This window comes from Hibiscus syriacus, unplaced genomic scaffold (assembly GCF_006381635.1).
Source record: "Hibiscus syriacus cultivar Baekdansim isolate YM2019G1 unplaced genomic scaffold, ASM638163v2 tig00111105_pilon, whole genome shotgun sequence".
Classification (NCBI taxonomy): Eukaryota; Viridiplantae; Streptophyta; class Magnoliopsida; order Malvales; family Malvaceae; genus Hibiscus; species Hibiscus syriacus.
The window spans coordinates 237451-263045 of record NW_024062987.1 but is presented as its reverse complement, the minus strand read 5'-3'; the positions used below and the strand labels follow the sequence as shown (position 1 = coordinate 263045).

General features: G+C 37.1%; 2 protein-coding genes and 1 pseudogene across 2 annotated transcripts; all 3 read right to left on the bottom strand.

The window, feature by feature from the left end:
* Nucleotides 1-3333: 3333 nt before the first annotated feature.
* On the bottom strand, nt 3334-3739 carry LOC120154053 (two-component response regulator 24-like). The gene is made up of 2 exons (XM_039165909.1): nt 3581-3739; nt 3334-3501 (listed from the first exon to the last, which is right to left on the bottom strand). The coding sequence occupies exons 1-2, from the start codon at nt 3737-3739 to the stop codon at nt 3334-3336; spliced, it is 327 nt and encodes a 108-aa protein (XP_039021840.1).
* An 18373-nt stretch (nt 3740-22112) lies between these two features.
* LOC120153698 lies at nt 22113-22787 on the bottom strand. Its single transcript, XM_039165607.1, has one exon. It carries the CDS (start codon nt 22467-22469, stop codon nt 22134-22136), a length of 336 nt encoding a protein of 111 aa, XP_039021538.1. The 5' UTR covers nt 22470-22787; the 3' UTR covers nt 22113-22133.
* On the bottom strand, nt 22217-24839 carry LOC120153697 (annotated as a pseudogene).
* Between the last annotated feature and the right edge of the window lie 756 nt (nt 24840-25595).

Here is a 25595-nt window from a genome sequence, read left to right as displayed (position 1 = left end):
TTGTAGTCACTGCCCTGTAAAACCACTTGTTATTGGCCAGTTTCTCCGTGGTTGCCTTGTCCCTCAACGTCTTGGCGTCTTTCGACTCATGTCTACTAGTCTTTGAAGGATTGTTCCTCACTTGAACATCCTCGGCAAGCCCTTGCTTTGACCCTTTTCTTAAGATGGTCTCTAAAGTCATGTTCTCTACACGAACATGCTCGGCAAACTCCTTGGACACGGACAACTCCTCCTGCACTTGGCTTCTACTCGCCTTGGCTGAAATGAACCTTATTGAGCCAACTCTTAACGCCTCTTCAATCCTAGGTTCATCATCTTCTCTGGACAACTCGATCATGGGCTCATCCATCACCTTGGATGACTCGACACCCCTCGGGTAATTTTGAAACACTTATGGCATTTTAAGCATGCGCCCCCTCGTTTTCTCGACTCTTACCCTCGGCTTAGCATCTTTGACACTCGAACTTGTGCCAAGATTGCACACATCTTCCTCATACTCACCATCTGGTTCATCATTGAGTGGACTTTCTCTACCACTCAAGGAACAACATTCCCCATCCTTTGACTTGCCTTCATCATGGATTCGCTTGCCACTACCCTCAGCTTTCGGCTTTGTTTTGAAAGTCTTGTTTTTCTTGACTCCAAATTCTTTGACGGACTCAGCGGTTGTCAAGGCTTTAGACAACTCATTGACTTCCCTTCGCTCCAACACTCTCTTCGCTCATGGCTTCAATCCGAACATGAAGGTGAAGAATCCATCTTCTTCAGTCAAACTTGGGACTTTGAGCATGAGTTTTTTGAATCGACTCACATACTCTTTAAGTGTCCCTTTATGCCTGAGACACCTCAACTTGGACCACGCCTCTATCTTGTCATATTGTGAGCAGACTTGTTCACTTTGCACCCTCAGCTTGACAGCTTTATCTCTTGTTATCGCATCGGGTCTTTTCTTGTGCTTGACTGCTTTGACACATGCAGTCTCGTCACGTTTTCTTCCAGGTTCGACTCCTTCAACATCAACAGCCTTGCCTCGTCTCGATCCTTGCTTGGCCACATTGATCCCCTTAATCGGACCAAGTCTTTTTCCTGGCTTGGTAGCTTTAACACTTGTGACCGTGCCAATTTTTGCTACTTCTCCTTCTCCCATCCTCTTCATTATGGTTGTAAGGCGACACTTCTCGGGACATTCTCTAATCAAATAAGGACTATCACAGAAGTAGCACTTAAGATTTTCCTTGCTCACCTTCTTCTTTGCCCCGGACTTAGCCTTGTCATTCTTTCCCGATGGCATTCCTTGGCTACGAGCAGTCGATGACTCTCCTTGGCTTCTTTTGGATCGTTTCTAACAATTTCCGTGAACCACTGTGTATTAGAACACCTCCGTCGACAAATTTGTATCGCCGACCAAATTTTACTATTCACATGAATAGTAACCTTACCGAAAAATTGATAAAATTCACAACCAAAAGCTCATGATACCAGTTGTTGGGAAATAAACGAGAGCAATTTCCCTATAATCAGATTAGTGAGAATGCGAAATAAAAGTGGAAAAATAATATCCGAAATTGATAACAGAGTTCAGTCAATTTTGCCTACATCTCCGGACTGCTGCAAATCTTTTACTAAAGAGAAAAATTTACAGATGTTTATAAAACACTCACAACTCACAATAAATCTCTAGTATTAGTGATTTGGGATGATTTTGAAGCTAAATTAAATGTTTATAATTGAATCTGAGGGACTAATGTAAATTTATAGGACTAAAATGCAAAATAACACCGAAAAAATTCCCAACCAAAATTGTTGAAAGTTTTGGCTCATGTTTGACTTTTCAACAGCTTCTAGAGATCATAAATCTTGTGTCGAAGAGTAGTGTATCCTATTTTCCTTCCCAAGAGCTTGACGAAAACCGTTTGATCGAAACTCTTCTCGGCCAATTCTTGAACACGATTGGAAAATTCAATGGAGATAACACTGTCGATAACAGTACGGTGGCGTCTCCATCTAGTAAATCTATTTCTTCCTCATCAAAGATAGATTCATCGGGTTTAGGAACTGTGGGGTTGCCACCCATAAATGTTTCTTTGTAGGACGGGGTGGTAGGGGGTAGACACTGCCTTGGGAGAGTTGTTCTCAATGCCTTCCATAATAGTAGGATGCCGAATGAGCAGGGTTCGTCGGCTTCTCAGGATTGGCATCCGCTTCCATCGAACTAACACCCTTATCCGACGGCTTAAGGCCAACACATCGGGGCTTCCTCACGAACCAACCATCATCAAATGACGGTGGGATTAGGTGGCGGACGGCATTGGAATCTTCCGAAAAAAGTTGGAGGATGCGTTAGGGTTTTTATCATTATTTTTCCCTTTTGTTTCATCGTCTACAATCCACATTTATTTTTATGTGTAAAGATACCACAAATGATTTCTTTAGCTTTACACTCATCATCCTTTAAGTTCAAAAGTTAACTCTCATCTCTACCATACTATTAGTTCTTCCATAATAACACGACATAAACAAAAACACTAACATATTATAAAAGTGCCACTTGAACTTTTAAAGGCATGCATGCATCTACCATCTAACAAAAATGTTCATATTCGTAAGATCAAAACAACTCCTCTCTTTTCAGCATTAAAACAAAGCAACGTATTGAAAAATTCCTTCTCTCTTAGACCCATAATAATAAAATTCTCTGCCTCCTACAAGGAATTATTTTGGTAAATAGAAGATTCTTTGTAATATTGAAATTTTCCACTAAATTTCAGTCAAGGTAACAAATCATGTCCAACTTTTCTTTTCTGTACTAAACGACATGAAAAGAAACATCACGTGAGTGGGGGTGGCCACTCACGAATCGAGTTTGATTTTTGTCGTGTTAATTAGAATTTAAAATTTAGTTGATCATTTTATCACTATAAATTTCAATTTCATAACTTTGAATTTAAGTCAATTTTTGATTAAAATTTCAGTTTTGGGTTAGATTCATATTATTTTAGGCTTTGAAGCATTTTGAATTCAAAGTCATCTTAGACATTGAAAACGCACACATATTTTGTCCACATAATCGTTTGAACTCGAATATTTTAAGAATAACATTTTTTACCATTTATATTACTCAATAAATTTTAGAATCGTTGAATTTTACTAATAGTTTAATAGTAAAAAAAAAAAAGATGAGGCAACACAAAAGCAATGAGTAATATATTTACCTTTATCTAAGCCTTAGTTACAGTAGAAACAACTGTAGAAGAAGAAAGACGGGTTAGCTTCCTTTGATCATACAAAAAACTAAAAGCTATGGGAGTTATAATTCCTTCGGTTATTCTAATATCAATTGATCTTATGGATAATAGAAATAAGCTTAGACATTGTCAATGGCTTCTCCTGGTAATCATCTAGACCAGCCTCGATGAATTCTCGTATTTCTTGTTCCATCGACCGCGTCGACACACCGGCGATCATGCTCCGAATTCCCATTTCACGAAGCCTCCTCGTTGCCTGACATATTTCGAATCAAAATCAATGCCACCGTTCAAATTAAACATACATAAATGTGAACGAAATAGTTATAACGTACCTCAATGCCATTCATGATAGGCATATCCATGTCCATCAAGATGAGGTCGAACGTCTTCCCGGAACAGTGGATATCGACGGCTTCTTTCCCGTTGCCAACGGCTACATTCTCGATGCCGAGGTTGTCTAAAAGCCGGTGGTGAATCGTTCGGTTTACCATGTTTCGTCCACGACGAGTGCGGTCATCTTGTTTGATTTTCTCCCACCATGTCTGCCCTGCGCCGCCATCTAAGTTCCCCCTGCAGGAACTTTGAGTTTTTGTTCCTGTAGAAAACTGAACCAAGAAAAAAAATAACTGAGTTGCATGTAAAATCTAATTCGTAGGACTATGAAACTCAACATAACATGTTTTGTTTACAAGGCAACGGATGTTTTTAATGAAAAGAACAAAGACAAAAGATGTAATTATTTGGTCAAAGAATTAGTGAATAATTAGTGAACTTGATTAGACCCGGAATGACCTGGTTGAGATCAAACTTTGACCATGTTCAATACATCAAAGAATAATATATATATATATATATATTAGTACTATTCGAAAACCAAAAGAACACTAACGACGACCAACTTTTTTCCATGGAAAGGTGAAATCGTTTAACTTGTTAGTTCAGAAACAACAAATTTCTGAAAATTATGGCATCAACTTCCATGGAGAATAGGCCAAGAAGATGAGTACATTTAGATATGTTAGGATCTCAAACAATGTAAAGGTATACGTACGTGTTACCCAGATATCTATTTTTTTCTGAAGTATATATACTCGACATGTGCAATAAACCTAATGAGGTTGAAGAAGATTAAACTAACCTGAATGAAGAGTATGCTGTCAAGGAGAATAATGCTCGTGGTGGATTTCTTGGTTTAAATTTAGCTTTATGTAAAAGATTAAGTGACTGAACAATGAGATATCATGTAGCAGTATCGGTTCGATTGTGTTTAAAATCAAAGATTAATACAAAAACAAGTGTATAAATTTTATCTCGAAAAACGATTTGATATCTAAATAAATTTTTGTTAAAAATTGATGTCTAAAGTTTTCTCAGTTTTATTTTTAGTTGTCAACATTATATATATATATATATATATATATATATTATTTTTAATGAAAAATTATAAAAAAACTTAATTTGTTTACAAAAGAACCCCAAACTTTTAATGAAATTAATATCTTATTTCAAACTCGTTACCATAGTGGAACGCCGGAAGAGCACTGACAAAGCGACGGTGAGGATGGATTTTGAGTGGAATTGGTGGTGGTTCAAATGGTGGTGACAACGTGGCATATGGACGTCGGAATCGATCGAAATCGATGAAAAATAGCGACGGTGGCTTAAAATCTGACGAAACTTCGAAAGCTTTCCATCGAAAACGACAGCAGCTTACGGCGAAAGGTCACCAAGGGTTTGATCGAAGGTCGAGGCCTTTGCCGGTGATAGTGGCAGTGATGGTCACCGCCGACCAATCGACGACCTATTGCAGGGGGCAGGGGGAGAGGAAGCACGCCGGAGGCACTTATCCTTTTTTTTTTACAAAAAATATTTTTAATTTTTAAATAAACTCTCAAAATTACCAGAATATAATACATGTCACTTAAAGGTCGGTTAACAACGATTTTTAACGGCGGACACCTAAATGTATATATTTAGAAACATTAGGCACATATTTTTAGCGAAAAAAATTTTAGACACTAAAACATTTTTTTAGACAAAATTCAGACATTTATTTTTGTATTAAACCTAAAATCAATAAAAATCTATTAAATCGGATCTTTTTCCATAACCGGAGAGATATAAACATCGAAATGTCTTCAAATAAATAATTAAAAATATCTGCTGTAAAATAAACAAGATTTAACTTTTAAAATGGTACCGAATCTGCATCATCTATTTTGTTTTGTTTTTCTCTATTAGCCATTAATTAGCAAAAAAAAAATTGTTATATATATATATTTAAGTTATATTTAAGTTAAATTTTTAAGTAGACTAAAACTATAATAATTTAATTTGAATAAGAGTTACTCATGAGATAATTATTAAATAATTAGATTACGGGTCATTATTTCTTAAGATTAATGAGTTTTCGTTAGAAATGACACCATCGATTGTAAATTGTGTTGTTGGATGTATGGGTTACTCTGATTCTTCCTCGATCATTCTTAAGCAGAATAACTGCTTGAGGAAGACGAAATAGGACGGGATAGCTCCCAACTCGTTAGGATGTAAATTGAGAAAAATTACATGAATCAGTTAGACTTTTTTGAGATGTAATTAGATTAAATTTTGAGCCCAATAAACGCATTATGGGTTGTATTTATTTTGTAAAATTAAATGGGTAGCAATTAAGCCAAGGTCTAATCAGTCAATGGCATTTCAAGATACATAAAACGAGCAAGAAAATTAGAATATTTTTAGTTATTAAAGTGGTCGATTAAACAAGCCGAAAACTTCCAGTTAGATACAGATAAAACATAGAAAAATAGAGACAACGATAAACAATAATAGCTAATCAAAGGTATTTAGCGAGGACAGATTTTCATTCATGTCACTAATTACCCCTGTTTCCGCATACCGACAGCAATTACCAACATGAAACTCACGACACTTGACAACGTTGAAGAAAACAACAAAGCTGGTGAAATTACACAGCGACATCACAGCCCTATAATTATGCCAGAGATTGTGTCTTCACTGCCAATCGTGTTAACTCATTCATGGAACTCTTCAACTCTAGCATCCACGAATTTCATGATTCTTGGAATGCATTAATCGACCCATCCATGTTGATATATTCCTGTCAGCACTGTGAATTTCTCACACCTTATAGATAATACTTGTTGCATTAAATAAATGTTACTAGTAAACAATGGAAGAGAGCAGGATGATTGATAAGTGGCGTACCATCATGCAAAATATTATTACCTCACAGGTGGTAAATGGCGTGAACACTATGTATTCTATAAGACCAAAACAAGCACACAACCGATGTGAAATTCACAGTTCTCTATCCATCAAAATGGACTTAACCCAACGCAAAATAGATCGAACCCAAGCCCATATTTCTCCAAAACAATATTTCTTTTATCAATGGTAAGAAAATGGTGATTACGAGATGGGCACAATAGTGCAATTTCCTATTTGATTACGCACCAAAAGCACCCTTTTTGGCCAAACCCAGCTACATTCTAAAAGATAAACGGGGCAAGAAAACAGAGATCGCTGTTGAAATGCATTCGCACAATATACAAAATACACAACAATGAATAAGTAAATGTTTCAAAAACCCGACATCCCCGTCCAAATGAACCGGCTAATCATGGTTAGCATCTATAGGGGTGCCAGTCCTGGCCTGTGAGATCCGATTTGCATAAATTGTAACCAACCGCAACTGAGTGCTGTTAAGCCCCTCCGGGCGTGGCAAAAATGCTTTCCCCAGCATTATATAAATATCCACCAAACAGAACACAACCGTCTGTGTCATCAAAAATAACAATGTGATGAGACATCGGAGCTCGATGAGATTTAGAGAGAGAAAAGAGAAACGAAACATGCTAGGAAGAACTTGAAACAGGCAGAAATACAAAGTTCATTTGGTTATTAGCAGAGACCATAAAAAAGGCGAACTTATCCACTATTTTCATGAGTTCTAAATTGAATTTTGCTACGCTTTGACTTGATACGATGATACGACCCTCCAAGAATCATCCATACACATGATTTTTAAAAAATTGGGCTCGCCCTTGTCGGATACAGGTACTTGCCACTCACACGAGTAGAGAGAACATAGGAAATCCAACCCATGCCATCCCTAGTGTCCACCATCAAATTAACGTGGATTTGTCATTATGATCTTTCAGATGAATAATATTTTGACGTGTAAACACTCATTGTGAAGTTTCTTTTTTAGTGCAACCATGGCATACCATAATGATAAAGAGTCTTGTATCACCTTATTGTATAACACTCATTCGATTAAAGGGGACAAATATTATACTTCTATCTCTTCAAAAACACTTTTTCAAAACTTCTAATTTCCTCTCGAATAGATGCAATTTTGACACTTTCGATCATCAATCATGTTCTCTATCATTGTTCACTAGCTCAAGATTAGTGTCATCGTCAATCAACAAAAATTAACGCCGGTCGACAATTAATATTAAGATTAATATCGTCGCGGATCAACAATTATGAAAAGAAAAAGTATGGATGTCACACCAAAAAGAGAAACTAGAAACTAGGGTTTTGTTCAACGAATGCCCATCCCTCTTTCTTTTAATTTCGAAGGCTTACGTAAAAGAAATCGATTAAGGACGTAACTCGAGTCTACCTGCCATGCAAGATATATAAAAAGGAGACGACTTTTAAAATTTAACAATCCAATGAATAATAAGTTTCACCATAAATTAATAGCAGAATGTTTGTTAACAGGTCATTCAACTCCTATCACATCATACTAATCATAGTTAATGGAATGGTAGGAATGAATTAGTTTCAAAGCAGGCGATGATTTGACTCAATAAATTAAAAATAGGAATTTTATAAACAAGAAAAACCTACCTTCATGACAAAGAAAGTCCCAACAAAAACCCCTTTTGGGTATAAACAAAATAATTTTTTATATATACAACAGCCGGGATGATTTTACTTGGGCAAAAGATAACTTTTTTTTTACGTGCGGTACATTTAATTTATCTCTTTCGTTTTTATTAGATTTTTTTATTAATTTAATCCTCGAAGTTGTTCAATTGCATCATTTTATACCTACCACAATCTTAAAGTCCTAAATTATAAACCCTAAACATAATCCTATTATTTCTAATCCCTAAATCATAAATACTAACTTGGAATTTATAATTTAGGGTTTTAAATTAGGAGAATGGTATAGAATGGTATAATTAAACAATTTTGATGATTAAATTAATGTGAAAATATGATAGGGTCGAAAATGAAAAATTAGATCTACTACAGGGATAAAAGTAACGTTAAGTCTTTTATTTATATAAAAACTTGGGATGAGTTTATGTAAAATCTCTAGATAAAAAAAGAGAAAATCGCCTCAGTGACCAAAAATGCCTTATAATATACGATTTTAACCAACTTTTTTTGGATTTGCCAAAATGACCAACAAAATCGCAACGCGATCCCCAGAATCGCAAATCAGTTTCCAAAATCGCAACGCGATTCTTGAAAATCGCAATGCGATAGTACAAATTCGCATTGCGATTTTACAGAATCGCAACGCGAATATGAAAATCGCAACGCGAACACATAAATCGCAACGCGTATCCATAAATCGCAACGTGTATCCGTAAATCGCAACGCGTATCCGTAAATCGCAATGCGTATCCGTATATCGCAACGCGTATCCGTAAATCGCAACGATAATCCGTAAATCGCAACGAGAATCTGTAAATCGCAACGATAATCCGTAAATCGCAACGAGAATCTGTAAATCACAACACTGAAATTTTGGGTATATAACTACCCAACAGCAGCAAATCATAAACTAAATCCCTAAATCGCAACTCATTCCATCTCCATCTATCACTCTCTCCGGCGACATCCGTTCCTATATCCAACGACATCCTTCCCAATCCGGCAACAGGTTTTAGTTTCGCAGCTCGTCTGTTTAGTAAATTAATTTACAACCATGAAATCATCTAATGTTGATCATGTTTGGATAGATTTGTGTTTTGGAGGGTCATGGGATAATGTTCATGGTGTTTTACAATATATGCCTTTACCCATGAATCTTCAACTAAAATTGTCTTTACAAAAGTTAACTTATGAAACTCTAATGCTACGTGTTTCAAATAAATTGAATTTAGAGCCCCTAAGTGGATTTAGGCTATCTTATCAGAGAAATGGTAAAGTTTATTTGTTAACCGACAATGAAGATGTTGAACGATTCATTGCTTACATTAGTGTTTCACAAGATGATGTTACATTGTATGTTGTTGAACCTAGAAGTAGTATTGTTGGGTCAGTAGCGGGTAGTAATCAACTAAGTTTTTCTCAAAACCCACAACCTTTCTCTAATCCAAATCCCAATCAACTTTCAGCACCAAATTCCGGTTTTCGTATTGACCAGTTAGACGATGATGAGCCAACAGAAAAAATTGTGAGTACTAGTCAGTATTCGAAATTTGGTCTTGGTCAATATCCGGACTTTGATATTGGTCAATACACGGATTTTGATGATGTTTCAGAAGAAGAAACAGACCCTGCGTGTAATGATTTTGATATGGTCAATACCCGAATTTTGATGATGAAACAGCCGTTGCCGAAGAATGTATTGTTGATGATAATGAGGAGGAAGTTACGACTGTGAATGACATGTTGAACATCCATTATGTAATTCATATAATCCTGAAGAAGAAAAAGAAGAAGAAAAAGTCCCCGAAGAAAGGAAAATACCACGGGCGTATAACTGGAATATGCCAGAATTACTTCAGATACCGGAAGAAGAGTTGGTAAAGAAAGCAGTTGATTGTTACACAAAAGTTATTCGTATCAAGAAAGATGATTGTTTTGATACAAAGGAAGACTTGAAGATGCTTTGTATACGAAATGTGTGGAAGATGGCTATCAACTAAAAGTTAACAAATCAAGCAAAGATCGTTTCGAAACAAGGTGTATGATTGACAAAAACTGTACGTGGCGTATGATTGCAAAGAGAATAAAAGATTGCGAAATGTTTCAAGTTAGGACTTTTATTGATAAACATACATGTTCAAGAACCCAAGTTTTTCCTCACCATAGACAGGCAAACAAAAAGGTGTTGGGTGGTTTTCTGGCTGAGTTATGTTTTGAATGGCAGGGATATCGGGGACATGAAATTATGACTGACATGAATGCTCGGTTCAAGATTAGTATATCTATTCTCAAGCTTGGAGAGCCAATGTTATGCCTTGGAATTGTTGAGGGGGTCGCCAGAAGCATCGTTTGCCCAACTGCCGGCTTATTGTCACAATTTAAAGCTGAAAATCCTGGGTCGTAACTCATATCAAAACAGATAGAGATGGACGCTTGAGTTGCTGTTTATCGCCATTGGTGCTACGGTTAGTAAATCAATATAATTTTGTTGACTCATTTTTGTTAGTTACATGCATTTCACATTTAAATGATTATTTCTTGTGTATTTATTTTGTAGATTCGTTCGTTTATTACTTGCATGCGCCCAGTTATTATAGTTGACGGAGCACATTTGAAGGTCGATACCTTGAGTAAACTTATTAGCAGTAGCCATGGATGCTAACAATGGGATATTGCCAATAGCTTACGGGGTTGGCAAATCTGAAACCTTGATTCATGGACATGGTTTATGGGCATCTTAGGGATTGCATAGGTCCTATTAGCATCCCGATAGGGCAAACTCAATTGACAACGCTGTTAGAAGGTGTTTCCCAGATGCTTTTCATGGACTTAAAAGCACAAATGGACATACTGGAAGGCTGTAAAAGCTTATCGGGAAGTGGATTTCAATAAGCATATAAATTGTTTAAGACGTGTTTTGCCTCAGTGTGCTCAACACTAGAAGATGTCGGGTTTGAAAGATGGTCAAGAGTACATCAACTTGGAGCAAGATGGTTTCATGACGTCTAATAGTGCAGAATCAATCAACGCTCTAAGTCGTCATTCCCGGAAATTACCATTACTATGTTAATGGAGTTTTTTCGAGCCTCTATTCAACAGTGGTACTACAAGAAAAGAACCATGCAGGTATTATTTCTTTGAATTCGTAACTTATCATATTTATATATTTTACTAAGTATTGTTTATTTTTTACAGGAACATTGGAACATCGTGTTACACCATGGACTGAAAAAGATAACGAAACGTGTTGTGAAGTCAACGTCATGGAGAGTTGAACCATGTTCAAACACTTTGTTTCAAGTACTGGATAATAACTTAAATGGGCTAGTCGATCTAAATGCAAAGACGTGTAGTTGTATGAAATGGCAAACATCTGGTTATCCGTGTGGCCATGTTATAAAAGTTGCTCTTCATTTAAACCAATGATTCAGCGCATACGCTATGGATTGCTACACTACAGAAGTTTATCGACAGACTTATGCCGAGATTGTCTACCCTATTCCACATCCTTCTGAGTGGGACATACCAGATGACTTACAAACAGTTTTGCCACCAGCCATGGACAGAAGGCTACCTGGCCGACTAAAAAGTCACGATCGTATACCGTCTAAGGGTGAAGAGAAGAAGAGATCGACATGTAGTCGGTGCAAGGAAAGTGGTCATACAAGGTTGACATTGGATCACCAGTGCCATCAAAATCATTTTCCTCTACCAAAATATGGATCCTCATCAAAATCCAAAGCTCATATGGTGTCAAGCAAAAGGCAATCATCTTTAAAATCCAATCACAATTGGCTTCACCTTTTGGGACTGTTAACTTAGGTGATTTTTAAATGCAAACGTTGTATTATGTGGATTTTATGTGTGAACTTTTAACATTTCAGTTGAATTAATGACTCAGGCCAACCATTTTGACTTAACCAACTCTTTTTATTCAGTTGTTATCACTTATTAGGCATGCATTTGACTATCGCAACACGGAAATTCAATCGCAACGAGAGAATCGCAATGCGAAATGAAAATCCCAACATGAAATCGCAATGCGGAAATGAAAATCGCAATGTGAAATGAAAATCGCAACGAGAGAATCGCAATGCGGAAATGAAAATCGCAACGAGAGAATCGCAATGCGGAAATGAAATCGCAAGCGAAATGAAAATCGCAACGAGAGAATCGCAATGCGAAATGAAATCGCAATGCGAAATGAAAATCGCAACGAGAGAATCGCAATGCGAAATTAAATCGCATTGCGATTCTCTCGTTGCGATTTCATTTCCGCATTGCGATTTTCATTTCGCATTGCGATTCTCTCGTTGCGATTTCATTTCGCATTGCGATTTTCATTTCGCATTGCGATAGTCATTTTTGCCTTCAACATAATGCAGATTGAAATCAACAAAATCAACCATTACATTTCAATCAATTAAACAGCACAAATAAGAATTATGTTCGCATCAATTACACAATCAACTTTTACAAATCATCTTTACAAATCATTAACAATCAAAAAATAAGCAAATTCTATTTCCGATCATCTACTATTGAATCAACTTTTACAAATCAATTAAACAATCAAAAAACAATCATTAAACTATTGAATCACTTTTGCAGCCATACATCATTTTCACGCAGTTCACTTCTGAGATTAACCTGCAGAAACCAAACATTTTCTCAAACAACACTTTCTACACATCTAAACCTACAAACAGCAAATTATTGAATTCTAGGTACTTAACCAAACATTTTCAACCAAAAGTCTATAACTTACAATTGTTTATGGACATTTTTATAACGCGGATGCAGGTAGGCAGCATCGTATATATCGATTTAGCCATATAATGCCGAAACACAAGCCTACTGCGCTCTATCTCTATCGTGGGAGGTAGATACTTGGTGCTTCCGTCGTCAAACGCTCCAACGCCAAGCATACGAGAGGACCACAATCTCCTCTGGCTCCGCTCGTTTGTTGTGGCGCGGTCTCGTCTCTAATAACTGTAATATGAGCTTCTTTGGCTTCTTGTTTCCAGAACGAGTCCAATAATTGATCGCATCCAGAATTTAGCCAAATGAGAGCTCCATGTTTACGTTCCAAAACAGGATAAACACCTGCAATCATAAGTAATTCATTCATTTGCGCACTTATTTCATAAAACCTTTAAACTCAATCTAAAAAAATACTAACCTTATCGACCTCCCACCATGCAGGATAAAGTTTAGCTTGTCCATTGCCCAAATCAAATGATTCATCTCGTGCATTCTCAAGTGAACGGCGTTAAAAGACGTCGCATAATTGTATATCGTATATTTTATTTTTCTTAAGTTTCTTATTATTAGAAGACGTGTCACCCACGCATCGATATGCTGTTTTACAAAAAAAGACATATATTAGTGACTTACATAAATTTAAAAAAAAATTAATCAAATTGAAATATAAGAAAAATATAAGACTTACCCCCATCGAAATAGCCATTGTCTTCGACCCTAATAATACGCCCCACCAAGACCGATCAAGCAACAAATAGATATCATCGGTGAGCTTGCAGATGTCAGTGAAACACCCCTGGCTCCGCTCATGTAGATAAAATCAACTGCGGTCTTAGCCCAAAGGGTGTTATCCAGAATTGTGTCCGGTTAGTTGTTCCCTCTCCTCTTCAGATACCGGTATGGTACTGGCCGGTAACTCATACGAGAGCCAACTGAATCCATCATGTCCGGCACGTCAGAGGGTTTCTCAAGAAGCCTACATATGACGCCATGTGAATCGGGCTCTTGAATGGTGGGAGGGACCTCTTCAATGATGACAGTGGCCTCTTGAACGGTGGGAGGGGACTCTCGAGGAATGATAGGGGGCCTCTCAACGATAGGAGTGGACTCTTGAGGGATGATAGGCGAGTCGGGCTTCTTCTTGCGGTGTCTTCGCACTATTGGGGTGTACGGAGACTTAATAGCACGTGCACGCTGTCTGATGCGTGAACTCCGTCGTGCAAGCATAACCCGACGTAAAGCATCCACTCTATCAGGCCGCTAAATAATTAAATACAAAAATCAGTAAATAACAGACATGATATTTAAACAGTGAAACAAAGACAAATATGTTTCAAACTGCATTGTATTCACCCAAGTCATTATTCTATCATAGTTCAAAATGCATCAGATAACAAAGAAAATATGTTTCAAACTAATACCCTGAAGTTAGTATTTGTCTTTGTTTTATCTATTGGTTGAAGTAATGCAATCCATTCAAGTTTCAATTTGCAGAAGAGAAATAGTTTACTTTCGCACGAAACTTAAAATCGCAACGCGAAATGAGAATCGCAACGAGAAACCAAATCGCAACGCGAAACCAAAATCGCAACGCGAAATGAAAATCGCAACGACAGAATCACAATGCGAAATGAAAATCGCAACCGAGAGAATCGCAACGCGAAACCAAAATCGCATTGCGATTTTCATTTCGCGTTGCGATTCTCTCGTTGCGATTTTGGTTTCGCGTTGCGATTCTTTTGTTGCGATTTTCATTTCGCGTTGCGATTCTCTCGTTGCGATTTTAAGTTTCGTGTTGCGAAAGTAAACTATTTCTTTTCTGCAAATTGAAACTTGAATGGATTGCATTACTTCAACCAAAAGACAAAACAAAGACAATACTATTTCACAGTGTTAAAGAATACACAGTGTAGCAGAATTGGCAGCAACCGAACAAATTTACTTTCAACCAAAAGACAAAACAAAGACAAATACTATTTCACAGTGTTAAAGAATACACAGTTTAGCAGAATTGGCAGCAACCGAAACAAATTTACTTTCAACCAAAAGAAAACAAAGACAAATACTATTTCACAGTGTTAAAGAATACACAGTTTAGCAGAATTGGCAGCAACCGAACAAATTTACTTTAACCAAAAGACAAAACAAGACAATACTATTTCACAGTGTTAAAGAATACCGTTTAGCAGAATTGGCAGCAACCGAACAAATTTACTTTCAACCAAAAGACAAAACAAAGACAAATATTATTTCACAGTGTTAAAGAATACACAGTTTAGCAGAATTGGCAGCAACCGAATAAATTTACTAAGCAATCTAAGTGAAATGGCTAATCTAAGTGAAATTACGAGTAAATTTATCATTAAGTTAATATGGAAATCTTAAACTTACCTCGTTGCGTAGAGTATGAACCTCATTCTGCATGATACATCATCTCACGTAGAGCGGCAACCTCACCACGTAAAGTTGACACCTCCACACGCCATGCCCATCGTTATCGCGTAGAGTACCGATCTCCTCACGCAAGGCATTGACCTCATCACGTAACTCATCCCGTGGAGGTGGAGAACAAGGAGATAATGTCGTGGCCTTTACCGGTCGCCTATCATGAGGTGATGGTGGAGAAGAGGCTCGATGATGTGACGGGATAGGTGATGGCTCTCGTTCTAGAGGTGTATAGTCGGGTCGATCGGTGATGGCTCTGGGTGAGGTGATGGCTCTCGAATTGGAGGAAGTGGATGCTGCTCATCATCCGTGCCATCAAAAAAACTCTGACTAGCTTGCCACCATCAGTGGCAAGCTCTTCCTCCGTGGGTGTCAGTCTTTGTAATGGAATGTTGGCCTCCTAACAATAAAAACTCAAACAAGTTAAACGTCTACTATTAATAACTTGTTATATATTATATGAAAGTATTTGTTAACTTACTTATTTATTGTCGCATATGGTATTAAGTCTTCCCATCCAACAGAGTTTCCTCTTCCAGGAAATAGCCCTGGGAATATCATTTGACGTTTTTATTGCATATGTACGCATGGGGGAAAGCCTCGAATATCCAAATCTACAAACAATATAATAACAAAATTAGTAATTGTTAAATAATTAATTATAATTTTAGAAACATTATATAGAAATTCTTACCTTAAAGGCCCAAACAAAGCCTGACAAAGTGTATTTCGACCCATCGCCACGCAAACTTTGCGGTCATCAAAGGCAGTAGACAACTTAGTCCAGGTAGCTTTCCATATATACTAACCCCACGGAAACATATTCCATGCATTCAGATCCTCTACCAATATTATTAGCTCCCGAGGAATAGGTTGTCTGGCCTCTCTGCCTAAAAAGCCGGCATACACAAGTAGTAAAGGCATACTCGGACAACATCGACGTCATCCATCCGAGTGAAACCAGCTTTCTTATTAAACAATTTCTTCAGGTCGTCGACGTGTTCGGCTTCTCCATGACTCATCCGGAAAAACCCGGGATAACCATGATGGGCGGGCGATATGACGAGTGTACCGGCCTACATCATCGTGTCTGAATCGTAGACCATGATTAAGCAGAACTCCTTCCGCCCAAACAGTATACGCTGGTGGAAATGAAACCATATCTCTTCCTCACCACGTTGTATACTGTCGGGTAGATTTGATGTCATGGTCTGAAGCCACAAAATGGGTCAAATTAGCATCTCCACCCGGCTGTACTCAGCCAGGCCCGAAGCAGGTTTCCTCAAACAATTGTCTTTGTGCAGGTGAAAGCTTCGAAGCAATTGTAGTGGCTAGGCTAACTTTATTCCTTAATGTCAATGAAGCCGAAAAAAATTTCTACAAAAACAAAAAACATACCAAGTTAGATATACCAAAAACTACACTGTGAAGATATACCAAAACAATAAACATAAAAAGTAGTAGTTTATTCTTGAAACTAAAATTTGCAACACTGTTTTGTCTTTTGGTTGAAATGAAAATCGCAACGAGAGAATGACTGTCGCAACGAGAAATGAAAATCGCAACGAGAGAATCGCAACGCGAAATGAAAATCGCAACGAGAGAATCGCAACGCGAAATGAAAATCGCAATGCGATTTTGGTTTCGCGTTGCGATTTTCATTTCGCGTTGCGATTCTCTCGTTGCGATTTTCATTTCTCTCGTTGCGACAGTCATTCTCTCGTTGCGATTTTCATTTATCTCGTTGCGACTCTTCTGTAAATTGAAACTTGAATGGATTGCAATTACTTCAACCAAAAGACAGAACAAAGACAAAGACAAATACTAACTTGAAAATCGCAACGAGAGAATAGCAACGCGAAATGAAAATCGCAACAAGAGAATCGTAACGCGAAATGAAATCTAAGTGAAATGGTTAATCTATTATTGAAATGACCAGTAAAACTTATCATCAGTTTCAATATGAAAAACCTACAATAATGCAAAAATTTCAAAATAAAATAATTAAAAAAACTAACCCTCGGAGGTGATTTTCCATTTCTGAATATTGTGAGGGATTTCTGACCGTGAATGGTTGTGAGGGATTCGTCGGAGATGGGGACGGAAATCTTCGGAGATGGGACGGATTTCGCCGTAGAGAGTGAGAGATGGAGATGGGACTGAGTTGTGATTTTAGGTTTTAGGTTATGAGTTGCGATTACGGGATTTTGTCTTAATATTCGTTTTTGTAATTTGAAATTAAAATACGCGTAGCGATTATAATGGCGCTTTAAAAATCGCGTTGCGATTTACGGATACGCGTTGCGATTTTACGTATTGTCGTTGCGATTTACGGATACGCGTTGCGATATACGGATACGCATTGCGATTTACGGATATGCGTTGCGATTTACGGATACACGTTGCGATTTACGGATACGCGTTGCGATTTATGTGTTCGCGTTGCGATTTTCATATTCGCGTTGCGATTCTGTAAAATCGCAATGCGAATTTGTACTATCGCATTGCGATTTTCAAGAATCGCGTTGCGATTTTGGAAACTGATTTGCGATTCTGGGGATCGCGTTGCGATTTTTATTTCGCGTTGCGATTTTGTTGGTCATTTTGGCAAATCCAAAAAAAGTTGGTTAAAATCGTATATTATAAGGCATTTTTAGTCACTGAGGCGATTTTCTCATAAAAAAAACTAATATTAAATGTCATTTGAATTTCTTAAATTTTGAGCGTTACAATGATAATCGCACTTACTGAATTAAAAAATCTTATAAACTAATAAATTAATTATTAAATTTTAAATATTGAAATTAAATTATAAATTTTATTTGATATTTTATTTAGAATTAAATATATTGTTTGATATATATAAAAAGATTTATATATAATTTTATTAATTATCAAACATGTTAAAGGAATTGTTGTTATTCCTAGATGTTACGGGTTTGAACACCAGTGACTGCAATAGGGTAATTTAGTGTTCATTATCAAATGGTTGAGAGTATTTAAAACCGATATCACTTTGTAATCACTTTAGCTTAATAAAAAAATAAATTAAATCATTAATTACTAATTTATTAATTCTTTTTTCAATAAATCATTAAATAGATTCTAATTCTTTGTTGACAATTCTTTAATAGATGTTTTGCATCCACCCCTAATAATTTTGCAAATTAATCAATTTGAGTGTGGAAAATATTATATGATTTAACTACTTAAGATTACAGACCTTTACAGGTTGGCCCATTTGGAGATGTTGGATTGACTCAATTATTAATTATAAGCCATTAGGCATTAGGGTACTTGACGAGTTGACCTAATTTTCTATTCTTTACATTATTTTCTTATGTACTATGATTATATTTAAGGTGTGTTTGGGTATTTTAGAGCAATAATATGTAATTATTAGGACAATAAGTGTCACATTCTAAATTCAATTGTCACACCTCGTGTCTAGGGTTAGAAGTTTCGAAATTAAATTGTATCCGGTTAAGTGAAAATTCAAATTGCAGAGTAATTTGGGAAAATTCAGAAATTGAGGATATATGCTTGGATTCTATGAAGTTTGGCTCTATTTTGGAAATCTTAAAAAGTCGGGTGGCTTGTTTGGTAAATTAACCATTTTTAGTTATAAGTCTGATTTCAAACCCAAATGGGGATATTCTGTGACTGCTCAAGATATTCTAAAAAACCTCGATTTTTAGTTAGTTACGGCCACCATGAACCAATCCTCCATCTTCATTCAACCATCTGTTCGTGAGCCGAGCCTCTCTAGTCTGATTGAGCACCGACCGGTGTAACCTCGCCCTTGCGTACCATTCGTCTGCCCAGGTCTCTATTTCTCCCATCATGTATCATCCGTGGCCAGTCTTTTGAAACCATAAACATTGCATCATCGTTGCTACCTTACTCCAGCAATTTGTCTGATGAATCACGCGTATAACTTTGGGTAAGACCAGGTTCAATTCGTTTTGTTCTAAGAACAATAAACGTATGCTGTTGTTGAGTTAAGTCTATACTAACTTGCTTCGTTGTAATCGTCCTTGTCATTATATCGTCGTTCTGCAATCTACAGATCGGTCACCATCTGTTTATAATTGTTGGAACCCCACATTAATTACCATATTCCTTAATTTGTAAACAGAATATTGGTGAATACCTCTGCCTGGTGAAACGTGTAACCCACCCCCAATTGCCATATTTCTTTATTTGTAAATTAAACTTTGGTGGGATACTTTTGCCCAGTAAAACATGTAATTGGGAGTAAGGAAATAAATAATATTATTTCTTTTATTCATTTGGTAAGGTACCCTTTAGATTTCGGATATATATATTCTGTGATTTTGTTTATAACAGAAAGTTGTTTATTATTATTATCTTACAATAATAAAGGTAGTAAATATGGTAGCATGCATGTCAGCCTTTAGTGCGGCTTAGTTTGACACGATCTGCTATGAGCTTGTATCCGGATTAAACTCGCACTTTTATAAACATGTGATCTGAACTATAATGCCTTCGTTTGAAATTTCTCCCGTTTGATCAAATTGTTTGCCGTACTGCTTTCCGGTAGGTTTAGATCATCTCGTTTGGCTCAATTTGATTTCGTATATTCGACTCGAGATATATTCCCATCTCACAGGTCCTAGTGCTACTGATCGTGAGAAACATAGGGTTTAATTAGTATCGTTTAACTGGTATAGGTGTGTCCTTTGACTTGTTTGATATATTTAGCATGTTATGTTATATGTTGTTATCTGTAACTATGTTCGTGAACTGAGTATATGTGTGTTTGTATGTGTGATGTATATAACTTCTGAATATTGTTACATCACCTTTTATTTGTATGTTGAGGCATTCCTAATACCCGCATGGGATGCTCTACGAAGATCAAAATTCTCGTCTTGATTCTGTAAAGGATTTGTTCCCCAATCGATATGTTCTACATGGAATTTGTTCCCGTTCTGTTTCTTTTTAGGATTCTCTATGGAGGGTAATATCCCCATTCTATTTCTGATTTTCCTCTTCCAAGGGCAACCCCATTCTGATTTTTGTTTTCCACTCTGGATATACTTTAAAGATTTCAGGTTTTCTTCCGAGGGTAACATGATATAATACTAATATAATTTTAGTCTTTAAAATTTATAATTCAAAGTTTAAGAATCAAAACCGAAATGAAAAAATAGGCGTTGACTAATATATAGTGTTTAGATGAACTTTCGAAATCTATGAAAATCAATCAAGCCTCTAAGTTTGACTAAACTAATTAATTAACCTTCCACATGAATTGACATAATAATATAGGACTACTATATTAATATAATTAACTGTCACATTAACATTATCACAACAGTTAAATACGATTTCTATCAATTAAAAAACAATATTAAAAAATCTTAAGATTAATTAATATACTTAGAAACAAAGGAAAACATCACTAATCGAGAGGATAGGGGTGTTCAAACGGTTAATTCAGCTACGACCGAATCAAATTTCTATTAACCGAATAGTCGAATTTTTTTCTTATCCTTAACCGAACCTAACTCTTTTTTGAAAATTAACCAATCGAACAAAGTTATGTTATTTCGGTTGGTTACTTAATTAGCCCATTTTTTAAATATTTTCATAATTATATTTAAATACAATAAAGGTATTTTTTTATTCGCGTTAAAATTTAATTAGGTATTGATAATTTAATCAGTTGGTAGAGCACAAGGTTCTTACCTTGAGGTCGTGGGATCGAGTCCCACGGAGGGCATTTCATAATTCGAGGTCTTCTACGGAAGCTGCTTTCAACCTGGTGTTGGGGGCAGCCTACTATCTTACCTCCCCCTTACCCCATTAGATATGGGAACAAGGCCAACCATTTTTGAAATGACCATCCAGCTCAGTTGGTAGAGCACAAGGTTCTTAACCTTGAGGTCGTGGGATCGAGTCCCACGAGGGCATTTCATAATTCGAAGGTATATTACGGAAGCTTCTCTCATGAGGTTGAGCTTAAAATATGTGTTTAATATTATATATTAATTTAGTATTTAAAAATTCCAGTTAATTCGACTAATTAATCAATCTCGAACCGAATTAATCGTTATTGAATATTGAAAAAATTAACCGTTCTCCAACTGAACTAATTCGATGACCCGTCGAATTAACCGAACTAATTGATTTAGTCGGTTAATTCAATTAAAATCGAAAAATAAACCCCATAAAGAGGATTATGAAAGTAAAATAATTTCTTAAACTAAAAACGAGATTGATACTGCGTTGTACATCAATAGCAAAGTTAGATACCAAAGTATGGTATAGATTTTGCTCTGGTACTCATCTTATTGTCTGCCCAGTTGCTTTGTGGATGGTATCATTATACAGATACTTTGCCAGTCAGAAATATAATTTGGCTAACCAACCAAAAGAGCCAATGGTTTTGGCCAGTTGTATTAGGAAAACTACACATCAAGTTTCAGTGATTATTATAATTGAACTATGTACTGTCAACCTGCATTGTCCCCAGTATAATATTCCTCATCTTCTCCAAGTTCAAATAATGAATTCTGAAAATTGGTCAACATCTTTATTTATCATTTTTAAAGTTGATTTAAACTATGAACAAGGCAACTAAAAAGAAAAGCACTCCAAAATGTACAAGATGTTCAAATTATATATCAACATTAACAAGCTTTGGCAGGCTCATCCTCATTCTCGGGAACAAAATGCATAAATTCACATATAATGGAATTATAATAAATACAGGGAGGGGAGAACTTAAAAATAAGAGCTTAGACAGAACACCGTACCGGTCAAATCGACCACGGCCTCTTCCACAAGCTCTTGTAGCAACTTCCCTCCTATCTCACTTCCTAAGTTATCTGTTTCCGATTTCATTTGGTCGACCCACCCTTTACCCACCACTTCCTTCTGCACCACCCTTTCGACCACCAGGCTGTTGCTGTCCTCATCACCATCATCGTCATCCACCAAACGATTACTGTCGCCGGAAATCCATTCCTTAATTTGGGAACATACATGGTTCTCCAGTGATGATGATAAACTCTCCATGTCCCTTACATGCATGGACCAGCCCGATGACATGTTTCTCATGCAACTGCTCGATCCATAACCTGTGATTTCCAGTACTGCTGCATTGACGCAGTCGACTACGAGCTTCCTGTTTGATCTCCATTGTCGTAGCTTAGCCTCATGCAGATGCTCCTTGTCATTCGAGTTGGCATATTTTTCTCTCGAGGACGGGTCCAATGGACTTTCGGGTGAATGCAATCTGACAATACATGACTCAAAGCACACTTTGCCATTGAGGCCAGCAGCTGATAACAGTGATTGGACAGAGAAAATCCAATCCTGTTCTTTCTCGAGACCTGAGGAAACCTTCGAGGGTTTTGATGAATTTATTGTGGTGTCTCCGAACAAGAATCATCCTGTGAGAGGGTGCGAGCAATGATTCTATAGGTGGTGACTTGTCAATCAAGTTAGACTTGGGTGGCACCTCCACTCCTGTATTAATAAATGAAAAATAGATTAGGGAAATAAAAATCAAACAGAGTTCCAATTTAATAAGTGAAATTCACCTTGGTGCACTGGTTTGATACTGCCCGAGGACTCTGGACTTGTGTTCTCATCCTCAACAAATAGAGGTTCCAAAACTGAGATAGGGCTAGGCTGGTCCTGATTCTCACTTAAACGGACAAGAATTGAAGGCTTTGCTACAGACAATCCTCCCTACAAAAGATACCAACAGTATTGATAAATGATCAACTCGGACAAATTTAGAAGACAAAATATGTGATAACAAGTTCAATCCACAGAATCTACATTTTATGGCTTCTGTCAGCTCGTAAATTTTGGTGCTGACTTCTTAAGTTGACTTAAGCGTATGACTGATAATTTTCATAGCCTAGAACAATTGATAAATAGAAAATAAACATCGCTCTTTAAGTCTTATAAATGAGATTAATCCTTTAGTTTTTTTTAATCATCAATGATGGAGACTTTTCCATTTTGTTCAAGCCGATGAAGACATTATTACACTATCTAAACTGGATGCAGACATTAGATAAATATATGCATTACCAGAAAACTTAAGGAAGTTAGAAGTACCTCCACAGCAGTCATGCCTCGTTTCTGTCCCATGCCAGTCAAATCTGGTGAAGGGTTTACTAACTGATCGGCCTAGAACAGGAGGCAAACACACTTGGTTGCAATTGTCTTTAATGCGCTGAGGTGCATCATTGTTAATCTTTTGAGGATGACTTATGGGTGATCCCAGTGTTCCAGGAGTTGTAGATGGTGATTCTTCAGCTGTTTGAGATCCAGTACATTTTTCTTTATTCGTTTTCTTATTCTTTGAGAAAAATAAACTTGAAACCTTCCCCTTTAAAGATGATTTCATGCTCTTTGCCTTTATCAGTTCCTTCGGAACTTGTTCTTTGCTAGATTCAGGATCTGATAACTCAATATTAAGCCTTTCAACGTATGCAGTGGAGGACACAGGAACAGATTTTGACCTGAGAAGATTTTTGGGAGAATCAATTTTATTTTCTTCTTTGTTCAAATTACTAGCTATGCAGGAAGCTGATCCCCTTGGTTCTTGTTCCTTATTACTTCCCTCTTCTTCAGATCTCACCAACTTCTTTGTATCAGAAAGTGCAAGCATCTCACCCAATGTGCTTGAGCTTCTCCTGACATGTCTTTGTTCTTGAGAATTCCCATTTGATGCCATCATGGCCCATCTTTCCGAAAGCCGTTCTTTGCTTCCCGGCAAACTGAGGACTCGGGAGAACATGATGCGTGGCTGAAGGAAGAGGAAGAATAAGGGCTACTAAACCTATTGATGTAATCCAATGAATGTCTAGAAGTTGGTGATTCGACTTCCGAATCACTGAGGACTTCACACAGCTCATTTTCAGATCTATCAAGTGAACTATCATCACCGGCATAACCATTGGAGAACACAGAAGAAAGTAATGTTTCATCCCTTCTGTGACCTATCAGATTTTCACGCAGCTGCCTAGTGATTTCCTTTGCTACTTCTCTTGGTTCTTGTGCATCATCAACTTCAGGTTCCTTAAAAAAATCATCACCAAGCAATATCCTAGGTGATGAGGGAGATGGAGATGCCCCAGTCTTATTGTCCTGAGACTTTCCAGGGCTGGGCTTCAATACTACTATTCTAGTTGGTTGGGAAGGATATTCATCAACTTCCGGACCGGGGAAAGGAAGATCAAATGATTCGTTCTTTCTATCCCACACAGTTCCGTGACCCATCCAAACTGGTTTCTTTGTCTGTTTATCATCGCTCCCTATTCCAGCAAAATTTCATTTTCAATCATCTTAGGTCTAAGAACAGTGATACGCATTTTCTCAGGAGGTTGAGATAAAGACTGGAAACCGTTGTGATGCTGAGATAGCTTGGAATTTGGCTCTTCCAGAAACTTGAGGAATAACTCTCTATTGGAACTCAAAACTTCCAGTGCTTCTTGGAATTCCTTGGTTTGGCGAAGCTTTCATCTGTCACCAGATGCTTTGCTTCCATAAACTTCCGACGAACTAATGCCATTTTTTTCTCATTCACTTTATCTTTATACTTCCCCTTTTGTGGAGAGCTCTCTTGATAGGTTGCCCTTGGGGACTGTAGCCGGTTTCATGAACATCTATGTATTTGTTCAGCTCTTGACAAGGGTTTATTTCACCTAGCACCTCCTTGTCTGCAAAGCCTTGATCTTGCTCCCAGCCTTCCACTGGCGTATCAGAATGACTTGAAGATTGCTGAGGAAACCTTTAGAATGGCATCTTTGTGCAGATAAATTATGTTGTCGCCTTGGTAGTGTATCAAGTCCCATCAGCTTGGCAACCAAATTGGGTGGGTTATGCTTAGACGCCACTTCTTTTAGCATTTCCCGGGCTATGAGCATCTTCATGGGTGTTCCATTTCCTTTTTTATCTGAGAAAACTAGCTTTAATTCCGATGAAGTCTGCAGGAACCAAAATTGCAACACAGGTCAGGACACAAGGATATTTAAAGTAAAATTCAAGTGGAAGATACGGAGACAAATTCTGCTCAGAATCTGTTTTCAACTTGTTTATAATAATTACTATTGCAGAGACTTAACACCAGTTTTGTACCACTTTGTCTTCTATCTGATGATTCTGATCTCCAAAGGTGGTCCCAACATCCTTGCTACACCAGGTTGACTCCTTGAGAGTGAAGAA

What these genes read in the sequence shown, in the direction of transcription:
- LOC120154053 (XM_039165909.1), bottom strand. Translation starts at nt 3,739, where the DNA reads ATGGTAAACCGAACGATTCACCACCGGCTTTTAGACAACCTCGGCATC. An exon ending in CTATCATGAATGGCATTGAG is followed by an intron (nt 3,502 to 3,580) that starts GTACGTTATAAC and finishes GAAATATGTCAG; the next exon opens with GCAACGAGGAGGCTTCGTGA.
- LOC120153698 (XM_039165607.1), bottom strand. Translation starts at nt 22,469, where the DNA reads ATGAGAAACATGTCATCGGGCTGGTCCATGCATGTAAGGGACATGGAG.